Here is an 11,336-nt window from a genome sequence, read left to right as displayed (position 1 = left end):
CTAGTCATAAAATCCTGTCATTCTACAGACCCCATTTCTAACTCAAGGAAGATTGGTCAGGTACTTCCCGTGCCTTTTCAAACATTTCTTTCCATGAAGATTAGAAACGAATGCTCCTTTTTACTGGTTTTTTCCTTCCCCTTCTTAAAGCTGCTTTCTATACCTTCCCAAAGCTAAAAAGCCACATTGGCATGGAATGGCGGAATAGCTATGGGGGCAAATGCATAACCTCTCCTGCTTTGCATGCAGAAAATCTTGAATCCAACCCCCAGCTTCTCAAAAGAGCCAGGTAATCATAAAAAATAATAATAATAAATACTTAACATTTGTATAGCATTTTTGAGCAATCAAAGCCCTTCACATATATTTATCTTGAAATAGAAAGAAATCCTTAGAGCAGTGTTTCTCAACGTTGGCAACTTTAAGACGGGTGGACTGCAACTCCCAGAATTCCACAGTCAGCTCTGCTGGCTGTGGAATTCTGGGAGTTGCAGTCCACCCGTCTTAAAGTTGCCAAGGTTGAGAAACACTGCCTTAGAGCAATCATGTACGGTACGTCAGTATTATTACCTCCCCATAATGCAGATGGGTGGGACGCAGCTGAGAGAAGGCCCCTTAGGGAGTTCACAGCAAAAGTGAGATTCAATAGGGACATTCAGATTCGTAACTGGTACGCGACGAGTAGGTAAAAAAACGAGAGCTGGGTAGTGCGGTGGATTCGATTCTCAAAAGATTTCTCCAGGTGGAAACTTAGCCCCCGTCTTCCACTGCTGAAGGTAGCTAGTGGTTGGCCCAGCGGTCTCCTGCAGCTGTCACATAGAAAAAGCAATGGCTGCTTTAAAGGATTGAAGACGAGGGTTAAGCAGGCCTCCCTACTGGCTCCAAGGTCCTTTTTGGAATCAAATCTGCAGCACTGCGCAACCCTAAAAAAGACCCCCAGCCACAAGATGGAGAAATCGTCTGACCCAGGGCTTCCTAACAAGTCCTTCCTCGCCTCAGCTCTCTCGATTACGGTTTTGGGCAATTCAGATTGCTCAAACCATATCGAGTCACATCCCAAAAAAAGCAGCCGCCCCGAACGGGGTCGCCGTGCCGAGTTGCCCTACTATCGGAATGGATCAACAGGGCTTGCGGCAAACGACTCGTCAGAGGGACCATGCGCCAGAGTGAAGTTCTGGCTGACTTCCTTGCAACTTCAGCGGGACAAGCTTGTGTGGATTGGACCATTGTACAACTCGTCCAGCAGCGGTCACCTGGAGACTCTCAACAACCAAACACAGGAGTGAGCATTTTGTTCCCCGCCACAGCCCTCCCAGGTGAGCTGGAAACAGCCGTGGGTGCAATTCGGATCAGAGGTTTGACGAGCTCCTCTCCTCCCCAGAGTTAGTCCAAGGAGGAGGTGCCACGAATCATCTCTCTCCCAGAAGAGTACCGGCTCACTCCCCCGAGTGCGTCTTCTTGTGTGCAATCAGGTACAGGCCTCGGGTGAAGCTTTTCCCACAATCCAAGCACTTGTAGGGCTTCTCGCCCCGGTGGGTCCTCTCGTGGGCCGTGAGGTTGGAGCTGCGGCGGAAGGCCTTCCCACAGTCCGCGCAGCTGTACGGCTTCTCCCCGGTGTGGGTCCGCTCGTGGACGATGAAATCCGAGCTCCACCGGAAGCTCTTGCCGCAGTCCAGGCATTTGTACGGCTTCTCGCCCGTGTGGGTCCGCATGTGCGTGGTGAGGTTGGAATTGCGGTTGAAGCTCTTGCCGCAGTCGGCGCACTGGAAGGGCTTCTCGCCTGTGTGGATCTTCTTGTGGCGGATGAAGTGGGAACGGTGGTCAAAGCTCTTCCGGCAGTCCTGGCACTTGTACAGCCGCTCCTCGGTATGGATCCGCCGGCGGAGAACAACACACCGCTTCTGCCGCTGGCTCTCTTGGATCCTCTCCTGGAAAAGGATCCCGCTGAGATCTTTGTAGCCCACTCGGCAGGGGATCGACTCTGACCCTCTCTTGGTCGGGAGGGGGCCTGAAGACCTTTCGGGCCTCAGCTCGTTCTCAGAAATTTTGCCCAGTCCGGGACGGGGCAAGAGGCTGTCCTGGTTCTTTGGGAGCGACGTCCTGCCAGCAGTCTCTCGCTCAAGGTAATCTTGGGCCCAGAGGGTTGGCCGGTCCTGTTCATTCAGCAGCCTGCCCCCTGCTGGAGGAAGAGCAGAAGGAAGAGTAAATTTGGGCATAAAACTTGCTTTATCTGCATCCTTCAGTCAGATAAGGTGTCTGACTTCTCCCATCACCTCCACTCCACTGGCCATGCTTGCTGAAGATGATGGAAAATAGAAGCACCACATTGGGACTGGGGGGCTTACCGACTTACTTCCTAATCTGTATAAAAAAGAGGGACAAATATGTCTGAGCATGCTGTGGGAAGCCTCCTTGTGTGGCTCCCAAATTGCAGCTTCATGCCTGCAATCAATTGTTGGTGGACGATTATGACCCGTAGTTCAACAACCCCCCCAGCTTAGCCCAACATGCAAACCAGCTATCTCTGATCAGTGCAGAAACTGAAATTAAAGCATCGCGGAATGATGGTGGTTTGGTCTTTGCTTGAAGATCGCCAACGAAGAGGATCCCACCACCTCCCTGGGAACAAGACTTCCAAGACTTTTCCTAACGCTCAACTGGGGTGCTGTTTCCTTGTAACTGAACTCCACTGTTTTGTGTCCTCACCTCTGGAACGAGACAGAACAGGGGTTGGCCTGACATCCTTTCAGATATTTGAAATTCCATCCCAAGCCACCCTCTTTCCCTTATCAAGGCTCCATGTGACCAAATCCATCAGTGTCTCTTCATGGGACGTAGCTTTGGGTGCCCCTGATCGCCCTATGTGCCCTTTTCTGAATCTGTTTCAGTTGGCTGGGAACCTCCTTTAAAATGAATAGCACTGGAGTATCCTTCAGATGAGGACCTGGCCAATGTTGGCCACCGTGGAATAAATAATAATAATAACAATAAAAATAACAACAACAACAACAACAACAACAATACTCGCCATAATAAAAAATAATTATAGCACCCACCAACACCCAACAACTCTGAGCGGATCACAAGTAAAACATTAAAACAAGAAAAAAAATACAATAATAGACAAAAATGAAGAATAGAAGATGGCAAGGATGACTAAAAAAATCAGGAACGATAAAAAAATGAACACACACAACCCCAAGGGGTTTCAGTCACCCTCGCCAGGCCTAGGCGAAGAGCCAGGTCTTCAAGGCCCCTCCAAACACCAGCAGGATGGCAGCCGCTCAGATCTCGGGGGAACCTGATTCCAGAGGGCAGGCGTTGCTACAGAGAAGGCAGCTTCCGGGGTCCTGAGAGATGGCACTGTTTAATCGAAGAGACCCAGAGCGTGCCAAGCCTGCAAGATCGGATGAGCCGGACAATGCTATGGGAGACGGGCAGTCCCTCAAGCAACCAGGCCCTTGTCCTGTAGGGTTTTATAGGTAGCCACCAGCCCTTTGAATGGACCCCAGAAACAGACTGGCAACCAGTGCAGGGAGGAACAATTCCTCCGCTTAATTTGGATAGATAGCCAATCTGCTAGATGTATTTGTCATGGCAAGGAGATGTAGTGGTGTGTACCACATTTTCTCCATCTGCCTTTGTTTAAAGCAACTCGATCATCTCCGTGTTCTTGTTAGAGCAATCTCGTTATTTATTTCCCAGCACAAACCTGGCACTGCTTTGCCAGAACCGAATCTATCCATCTGGTGAGAACACCCCAGGAAGGCCTGTGATGAGCCCCTGTTCTCTTTGAAGTGAGGGGCACATGGACAACAGACCTTCTCCCTGGTGGTCCTCTCCCCACTCTTTGAAACTCTTTCATGGTTTTTAGAAGATCTTTAAAGACAGATCTATTTGGTCAGCGGGTAGCTGACGTTATTGGTATCCATCCTAGGGGCGGGTTCATTTTATTTTACTGTCACTGATTGGGTTTTTTTTAATCATTTTTTATTTATTTTATTGCATCTATAACTTTAAACTTGTGGTAAACTGGCCCAGATACTTTTAAATGGGCAAGCCATAAAAAGGAAATGAATGAATGAATGAATGAATGAATGAATGAATGAATGAATGAATTTATTTATTTATTTATTTTACGCCAGCCCTGCCAGAGGAAGGCAAGAGGGTATGAATGGGCAAAGCTGGCCTCAGAGAGATGCTTCTGAGGGCTGATAAATGAAGGTAAATAATAGAAATTCCAAATAAGAATTGTAAAATGGCAGGCCATAAAAAGTTTGAAAACTTTCTCAGGAGGCAGAACCAGGGCGTCTGCTCTCATGTCCTGAGCTGGAGAAGACGGCATTTCCAACAGCTGAAAAGATTGAAGATTCTATCCTTGCTATGAATCATCCCTTAATTATGGGGTGGTTTTTTTTTTTCCTAGGCTTTTTCAATAACTTTACTTTTCACCACATCTGGATCTTCATTACTTCTAAATCCAAGGCCTTGCTGTTTACTCTGGCAAAATGGCAAGTTTCCAATATATGCTGAAGCCAGAATCAAGTAAATCACGCAACAATTTAGTGCAGGGTGAAAACTGTGGTGTCACGTCTGCTGGCCTCGGACCAGAAGAACATTCTTAGTGGTCTGGGACGCACAACGTGTTCAGCCATCAAGTGGTCAGCCTGATCTTGGCTTAGAATGTTGGGTGACTCCAATCTATCTCTACTGTTGCGACCTAAAATTGCATCTCCTTCTTTGCAGTCAACTCACAGCTGATTCATATCCAGCCTGCCATCTCTCAACTCCTTTTGACTCCTCCAGATGCCAAATCAAGTTATCTGCCATCCCAATACTTGGTATCTGAGGTCTTTTTTCCCCTGCATTTGTCTTTGTTCTATCTCATTCTATTCAATTCTCCATCAATTAGTTTGGCCATAAAACACTGTGAGATATCATGACATTTGCACAGCCCCTAGTCCCCAAGGACTTGAAAACAACTTTGAATTAATTCAAGTGAGACAGACACATTCCACAAGATCTTGTGTGTTCCTGTGTGAAACCGCATGCATGCCATTTTGGCCATATTTATTTCATTTGTAATTATCCTTTTTCAAGTTAGTTTAAAACCTTCGAGCTGTTTTTTTTTAACTCTACAATACTGTATAAAAGTGCGTAACGGCACCTATCTAAGATCGTTGATTTCTGCCCATGACCATTCTGAACGCTGCTCCCAAGCTAATAAATACACTATACAAATGTTCATCATCTACAATCTGATGGATGTATTGATTGATTGAATTGCCCCATCAAGTCGGTGTTGACTCTTAGCGACCCACAGACAGGGGATGCAACATGCGGTGGTGCAAGCCGTTGTGTGTTTCTGGTAGAACACACGTTATACCTTCGCTTCGTGAGCTGCATTGGTAACCAGTCTATTTCCAGGTCCAATTTAAGGTGCTGGTCTTGATCTTTAAAGCCCTTCATGGTGTGGGACCAGGTTATTTGAGGGACCACCTCTCCCCAATTTCATCTGCCTATCCCACTAGATCTAGTAGAGTAGGTATGTTATGGGTTCCATTGTCCTGCGAGCTACGTTTGGTGGGCCCCAGGCAGTGGCCCTTTTCTGCTGGGGCGCCCACATTGTGGAACCTTCTCCCCCAGCGATGAGATTGGCCTCATGACTCCTTTTGGAAGGTCCCTTAAGATCTGGTTGTGTCAGCAGGCCTGGGGACGCCAAGGGACAGGGGAACTCACGAGGTGGCTCTATTATTAACAACCCTTCGCCTATTATTTTCCTTTTTCTGTTTTAGTTTGTTTTTATAGTTTTTAAGGTTTTAAATAATTACTAGATTTATCGTTTTATTGGACTGCTGCATGCCGGCCTGAGTCGCTGATTAATAAGTAAATAAAACAAAAATGTTATAGTTTATTTATAAGCTTAGAAAATCTACCTATGTGGTCGCTAACAGTCTATACCAGTGTTGTCCAAACTTGGCCACTTTAAGATGAGTGGACTTCAACTCCCAGAATTCCCCAGCCAGCATCTTAAAGTGGCCAAGTTTGCACAACACTGGTCTACACCGACAAGGGTGCATAATCCATCAGTTAATACATCTGATCCACATCCTTCCCACTCCTCATCTTCTGTTCCATTTGCTGCACGCACCCCAGTTGGTTTATTTATTTATTTGATTTTTATCCCACCTTTATTTTTGGCCAACTCAAGGCAGCGTACATACCTAATGCTCCCACCTCCTATTTTCCTCACAACAACCCTGTAAGGTGGATCGGGCTGTTCTACCAATACGTTAGGAAACAGAACCAAAAAACCCACCCTTTACCTAGCTTTCGGGAAGACCCCAGGCAGACTTGATGCACCCTTGGAAAGTTCACCGTTACTTCCTCAAAGGATTCCTGACCCTGAAAGAGCAAACAAGGGACCAGCCCATCAGTTCAAAGGAACTCATGATACTGAGACAGAAGATGAAAATGGACAATTTGATTATGACATTAGAATATAACATTTTTTAACACTGGGAAAGTAAATTGAATCACAGCAGGCAGCACCACCTAGCCAACCCCAGCTGAACTTGGAAAACTAAGAGAGTCAGGCCTGGTTAGGACTTGGATGGGAGACCACAAGGAAATCCCAACACTGCCACCTAGGCAGGGAAGTTGAAAAAACATCCAGGAAAAAAGTGAGGGCAAAAAAAAAAAAAGCTGTATTGTTGTCACCAGGATTCAGGCTTGAAAGAACCTTTACTTCTATTAAAAATAACATTTATGATCTCCAAATGTGTAAAGCTGGCTTTTGGTGCCTTGAATCAAATTGTTGACAGTGTGGTAGATGAAATTAACATTAAAGCACATGTTTCCTTCTGTTCACGTGAAGCCTGGTTCAAATATGTTCTTATTGGCTTAGTTACACGGAGAACATTTTTGTCAAAACTTAACTTTCTCTGGCCACTGCAGGTTATTAAATCAGCTCGTCCCAACCTGATGCCCTCCATATGTCGTTGCACTACAACTCTCATCAGCTACAGCCAACAGTGGTCATCCCCAGCTAAGTGTGGCCTTGATGGGAGTTGTAGTCCAAAAAGCATCCGTTTACAACAGTCCCTTGAAAAGCAAAATTGGAGAGCTTTAAAAAAGGTGACGCTTGCCTGCGCAGCTTTCTCCAAACCAAGGACCCCATTTGGTTTTTTAACAGCTCTGGAAAATGGGTGTAGGCAGGATGTAACCTAAATTTGAACTCATTTCACATGCAATTCCAGTTCAATTAAATAAATACAACATGATGCATTTACGTATTTACTAATTCCCACCTATGATTTCCTGGAAAGTCAGTTGGGTGTCGTAGTTAAAGGCACTGAGCTAGAAATGCAGAGACCCTGAGTTCGAGTCCTGCCTTAGGCATGAAGCCAGCTGGGTGACTTTGGGCCAGTCCCTCTCTCTCAGCCCTAGGAAGCAGGCAAGGAAAACCCACTTCCAAAAATCTGGCCAAGAAAACTGCAGTCCATGAAGTCGCCAGGAGTTGACTGACTCAGAGGCACAAAAAAATAAATAAATTGCTAACCCCTTTTGATGGGCCCCTGGGGGCCACCCTCAGCTTTCTGGGGGGGCACAGACAATGCCCCTTGTGTTATCCTGGTTCACTGCACAGTCCATCACAACTAGAGGAGGCCAACACGGGCTCCACAGTTCTATTCCCCCAGACTAAGTGAAAAACAGGAGAAAGGACCAACGCTTACCAACTGCCGAGGCCGTTGGCCCTCCTTCTGCCTTAGCAGGAAGCCCTCCGCAAGGGCCACCGCCTGGGCACAAGTCTCCGGGCCCCGCTCCCTGACGCAGCCTTGGATCTGCGGGGGCAGGATGGCCAGGAACTGCTCCAGCACCAGGGTCTCCAGGATCTGCTCCTTGGTGTGCCTCTCCGGCTTCAGCCACCGGTGGCAGAGCTCCCGGAGGCGGTTGCAGACCTCGCGGGGACCCTCAGCGTCCTGGTAGCAAAAGTACCGGAACCGCTGCCTCTGGGTCTCCGCGTTCCCGGCCTCTTCTTCAGAGACCTCCTCCTTCACTTTCCAGCCCAAGATCTGTGGGGCTGCCCCACTGGAGGGCTGGAAACCTTTGGAGTCACTAAAAGCGACAAGCTCCGGCAACGGAGGGCTGCCCCAACCGGGATGCGGGGCCTGGACCATCTTCAAGAAATCCTGCCATTGGGCCTCCCAGCGCTGGGCCAAGCCCTCGTCCGGCTCCTGCTTGATCTGCGGTGGGGTCACCCTTCTCGGCATGTCCCTGGGGCCACCGGCCTGGACGACGCAGGGCCCCTTCTGGGCTCCCTCGGCTGGCTTGGCGCAGGCTGTCTCCTTCTCCATTTTGACCCCCTTCTCTCGAGCAGCCTGGACCGGGAGGTGCAGGGCCGAGGGGGCACCCCTCTCTTTTGGGATCGCTTTCCTGGAGGCCATGGGGGGGTCCTTATCCCATCTCAGGCCCAGCCGCGGGTTCCTCCCACGATGTCCGTCAGGGAGCCCGTTTGGGACGGTGGAAGGAAACCTTTCTCAAGTCGAGACTCGCACTGAGGCTGCCAATGGGGTGAAGCCTTCTCCCCTGCATAAAAGAAAAGACGTGTGAGAAGAAAGAAATGATAGTCCAAAACAGTGTTTCTCAACCTCAGCAACTTTAAGGCGTGTGGACTTCAACTCCCAGGATTCCCCAGCCAGCCATGTCCACACGCCTTAAAGTTGCTGAGGTTGAGAAACACTAGTCTAAAACAATGGAGTTTCTGACGCTCTCAACATTTACAGGAGATCAGCTTGCATTGCAACCTTTCTCAGACAGACGGCCGTGGGACGCCATGGGAAAGGCCACCTCTGAGTCCAGCTTGACTTCTGGTAATCCATGGATACATCCCTGCATTTTTTGGGCAGCACTATGGAAATGAGTTGCCTCAGCCTTCTTCTCAACTCCCCGCTTCAGACTGCAACCCTGGGATCTCCTGGTGGTCTCCCATCCAAGCCATCAACAAGCCCAGCCTTGCCTAGCTTTTCAAGATCACCCATTGCAAAAGGGGTCAGGGTCAGGATAGAACTGAAAGGTAATTGAACCGACCCTTACATTAATATAAAAAGAAGGAAAGGTGGGTGATGGGTTCCTACCTTCGGGCTGAATTTTCTTCTCTCGCCGTTGGCAAGGGCTGGTTTTCTCCTCCAGTTACAGCTTTTCTAATATCTGTAATAAAACCGGCTTATCATGATTGCCTGCCTGTAAGGTTCAGTCTCTGTGAGGCCTGAAGCTCTATGGGGAGTTGGATTACGAACCCTCCCAAAGTTTCTCGCTGGCATCTCCTCTACGACCAGTTAAGTAAAGCTTTTAATCAAGCGCTGGGTTAAACAGGCCACCTCCTTCAGCTGCTCCCCACAGCAACTGGATTCAAACTCGGTCCCCACGGGGGTCCCCCACCCCTGGACCTTTACCCATCTTTAGCAGCAGAAGACATACCGAACTTTAGCTTTTAAGGGAACAACTTATCCATTCCAGCATCTTACTAGCCAACTATGTGCCCAGATGCAGGAGGAGAAGGCCAAGGATTCTCTCCAAGCCATACAACTCCTGATCCTGGAGGATCCATTTAGACCACACGCCTAACTAGTTTCTTTAAAAGCCACCAGCGTAAAATTTCCCATCAATATAAAGGCAAGCTTGGGGTTTTTTATATTACTGACCCAAGGCAGTGTTTCTCAACCTTGGGAACTTGAAGATGGGTGGACTTCAACTCCCAGAATTCCCCAGCCAGCATGGCTGGCTGGGGAATTCTGGGAGTTGAAGTCCATCCATCTTCAAGTTCCCAAGGTTGAGAAACACTGCCTTAGGGCCTATCCATGCAGGCTGAATATGGGGTAGGCTCAATCTCTCTCCCTTCACTTTCTGCAAAGCCAACTTTGGGGCTCACCCCTTCCAAACATTCCTTTCCAACTCTGGTTGCGTTTGTCTCTCTCTCTCTCTCACACACACACACACACACACACACACACACACACACGAACCACAAATGGGCAAAACCACCTCTTCACGCCCCCCGCCCCGATGACACCCGTTTGTGGGGTTCCCTTTATGGATCAGCAGGCTGGCCAGACCCAGAGCAGTGGGTGAACCGAATCCACTGTAGTCCAGTTAACCAGGATAAGTTTTAATCTGTTGTAAGCTGCCCAGAGTCCCCCATTGGGGGGAGATGGGCGGGGATAAGTTTGATTGATAGACAGACAGACAGACAGACAGACGCACGCCATGCACCCCACTGCGTTTTTATCCAAGGCCCTCCCGAAAGTTTGGCAGGGGTCCCCCCATGAAAACATCCCCCTCGGATCTCAGCACCGCTTCTCCCAGAGCAGGTGCCTTCCAGCGGGATCGGGTGTCCACCCCCATCATCCCCAGCCGGGTGAGCACCATGGGGCTGGGACCCAACCCCTCCTGGAGCCTCCGGTTTCAAACAGGCAACCCTCCTCCGGCGGGGTTTGGTTGGCCCACCTGCCCGCCCCGGTTTGGAGTTTCGCTCCGGAGCAAGATCCCCCGAACGGATCGATCTGCCCGTTGTCGCGCAGCTGGAGCACGCGGCCGCGATCCGCTGGCTTCGGGGGATCCCGTCCCCTCGGCAGCGCCCAGCCCCGCAGCTCCGCTCGCGCTCCCAGCGCCTCTGCCCGGCCCCGCGCAACGGCCGGGGCGGAATCCCGAAGAGGCGCGCAGCCGCTTTCGGCAAAGGAGCAGCAGGAATGGAGGGTGAAGGCGGAAAGGGGGGGAGGGAGGCTGCCAGTGACCCCCCCCGCCAAGGGCAGGGAAGGCCTCTCTAGCAGCCGCGCCGCTCTATCAGATTAACCCTTCGGCTGGGTCCCCGCAGCGCTGCAGAGCCGTCCGGGGGCTGGCTCAGGTTCAGCGGGGACTCGCCTGCGCAACGCCCCGGCTGGGCCGCGGGGAAGGGGCTGGGCTAGGAGCGGGGAGAGCCGGGGGCAGGTCTCTCTGCAGCCGCGGAGGCGCTCTGGACCACTCTTCTTCCAGTCCAGCCTACCTCGCAGGGTTGTTGTAGGGGTCAAATTGAGGGAGACCCACATCTGATTGCTCTTTCCCATTCGGTACTTTGGAAGAGAGCCAGCGTGGGGCATGGGGAGGGGCTGTACTGGGGGGGGAGACCCAGATTCTCATCCCCCCCCACCCAGCCACGGAGCGCCTCTCTTGGCCAGCCTCTCAGGGCCGGCCCCAGAGCCAAAGTGGGGTAGTGGGGAAGGTGTCAGACTCTCTTTCAGCTCAACCTACCTTACAGGGACGTTGTTGCTTAGGGATAAATTACCGGAGAAGTTTTGCCT

At 50.1% G+C, this 11,336-nt stretch overlaps 1 protein-coding gene across 3 annotated transcripts; it reads right to left on the bottom strand.

Annotated features, from left to right (window-relative positions):
• Positions 1-479: 479 nt before the first annotated feature.
• On the bottom strand, positions 480-10,793 carry LOC103067669 (zinc finger protein 232-like). 3 transcript variants are annotated; one of them, XM_088129629.1, is made up of 5 exons: positions 10,507-10,793; positions 9,138-9,210; positions 7,737-8,589; positions 6,327-6,405; positions 480-2,179 (listed from the first exon to the last, which is right to left on the bottom strand). In XM_088129629.1, the coding sequence occupies exons 3-5, from the start codon at positions 8,445-8,447 to the stop codon at positions 1,437-1,439; spliced, it is 1,533 nt and encodes a 510-aa protein (XP_087985755.1). In that variant the 5' UTR covers positions 8,448-8,589; positions 9,138-9,210; positions 10,507-10,793; the 3' UTR covers positions 480-1,436. The 3 variants fall into 3 exon arrangements, with proteins under 3 accessions (XP_087985755.1, XP_087985757.1, XP_087985756.1); XM_088129631.1 differs by having other exon boundaries at positions 480-2,176; XM_088129630.1 differs by lacking the exon at positions 9,138-9,210.
• Between the last annotated feature and the right edge of the window lie 543 nt (positions 10,794-11,336).

Source organism: Python bivittatus, unplaced genomic scaffold (assembly GCF_059951505.1).
Source record: "Python bivittatus isolate LINGU-HERP-01145 unplaced genomic scaffold, Pbiv_v1 ctg000810_np1212, whole genome shotgun sequence".
In the NCBI taxonomy this organism is placed as follows: domain Eukaryota; kingdom Metazoa; phylum Chordata; class Lepidosauria; order Squamata; family Pythonidae; genus Python; species Python bivittatus.
The sequence above is the reverse complement of the archived record's forward strand: the minus strand, read 5'-3'. Positions and strand labels throughout refer to the sequence as shown.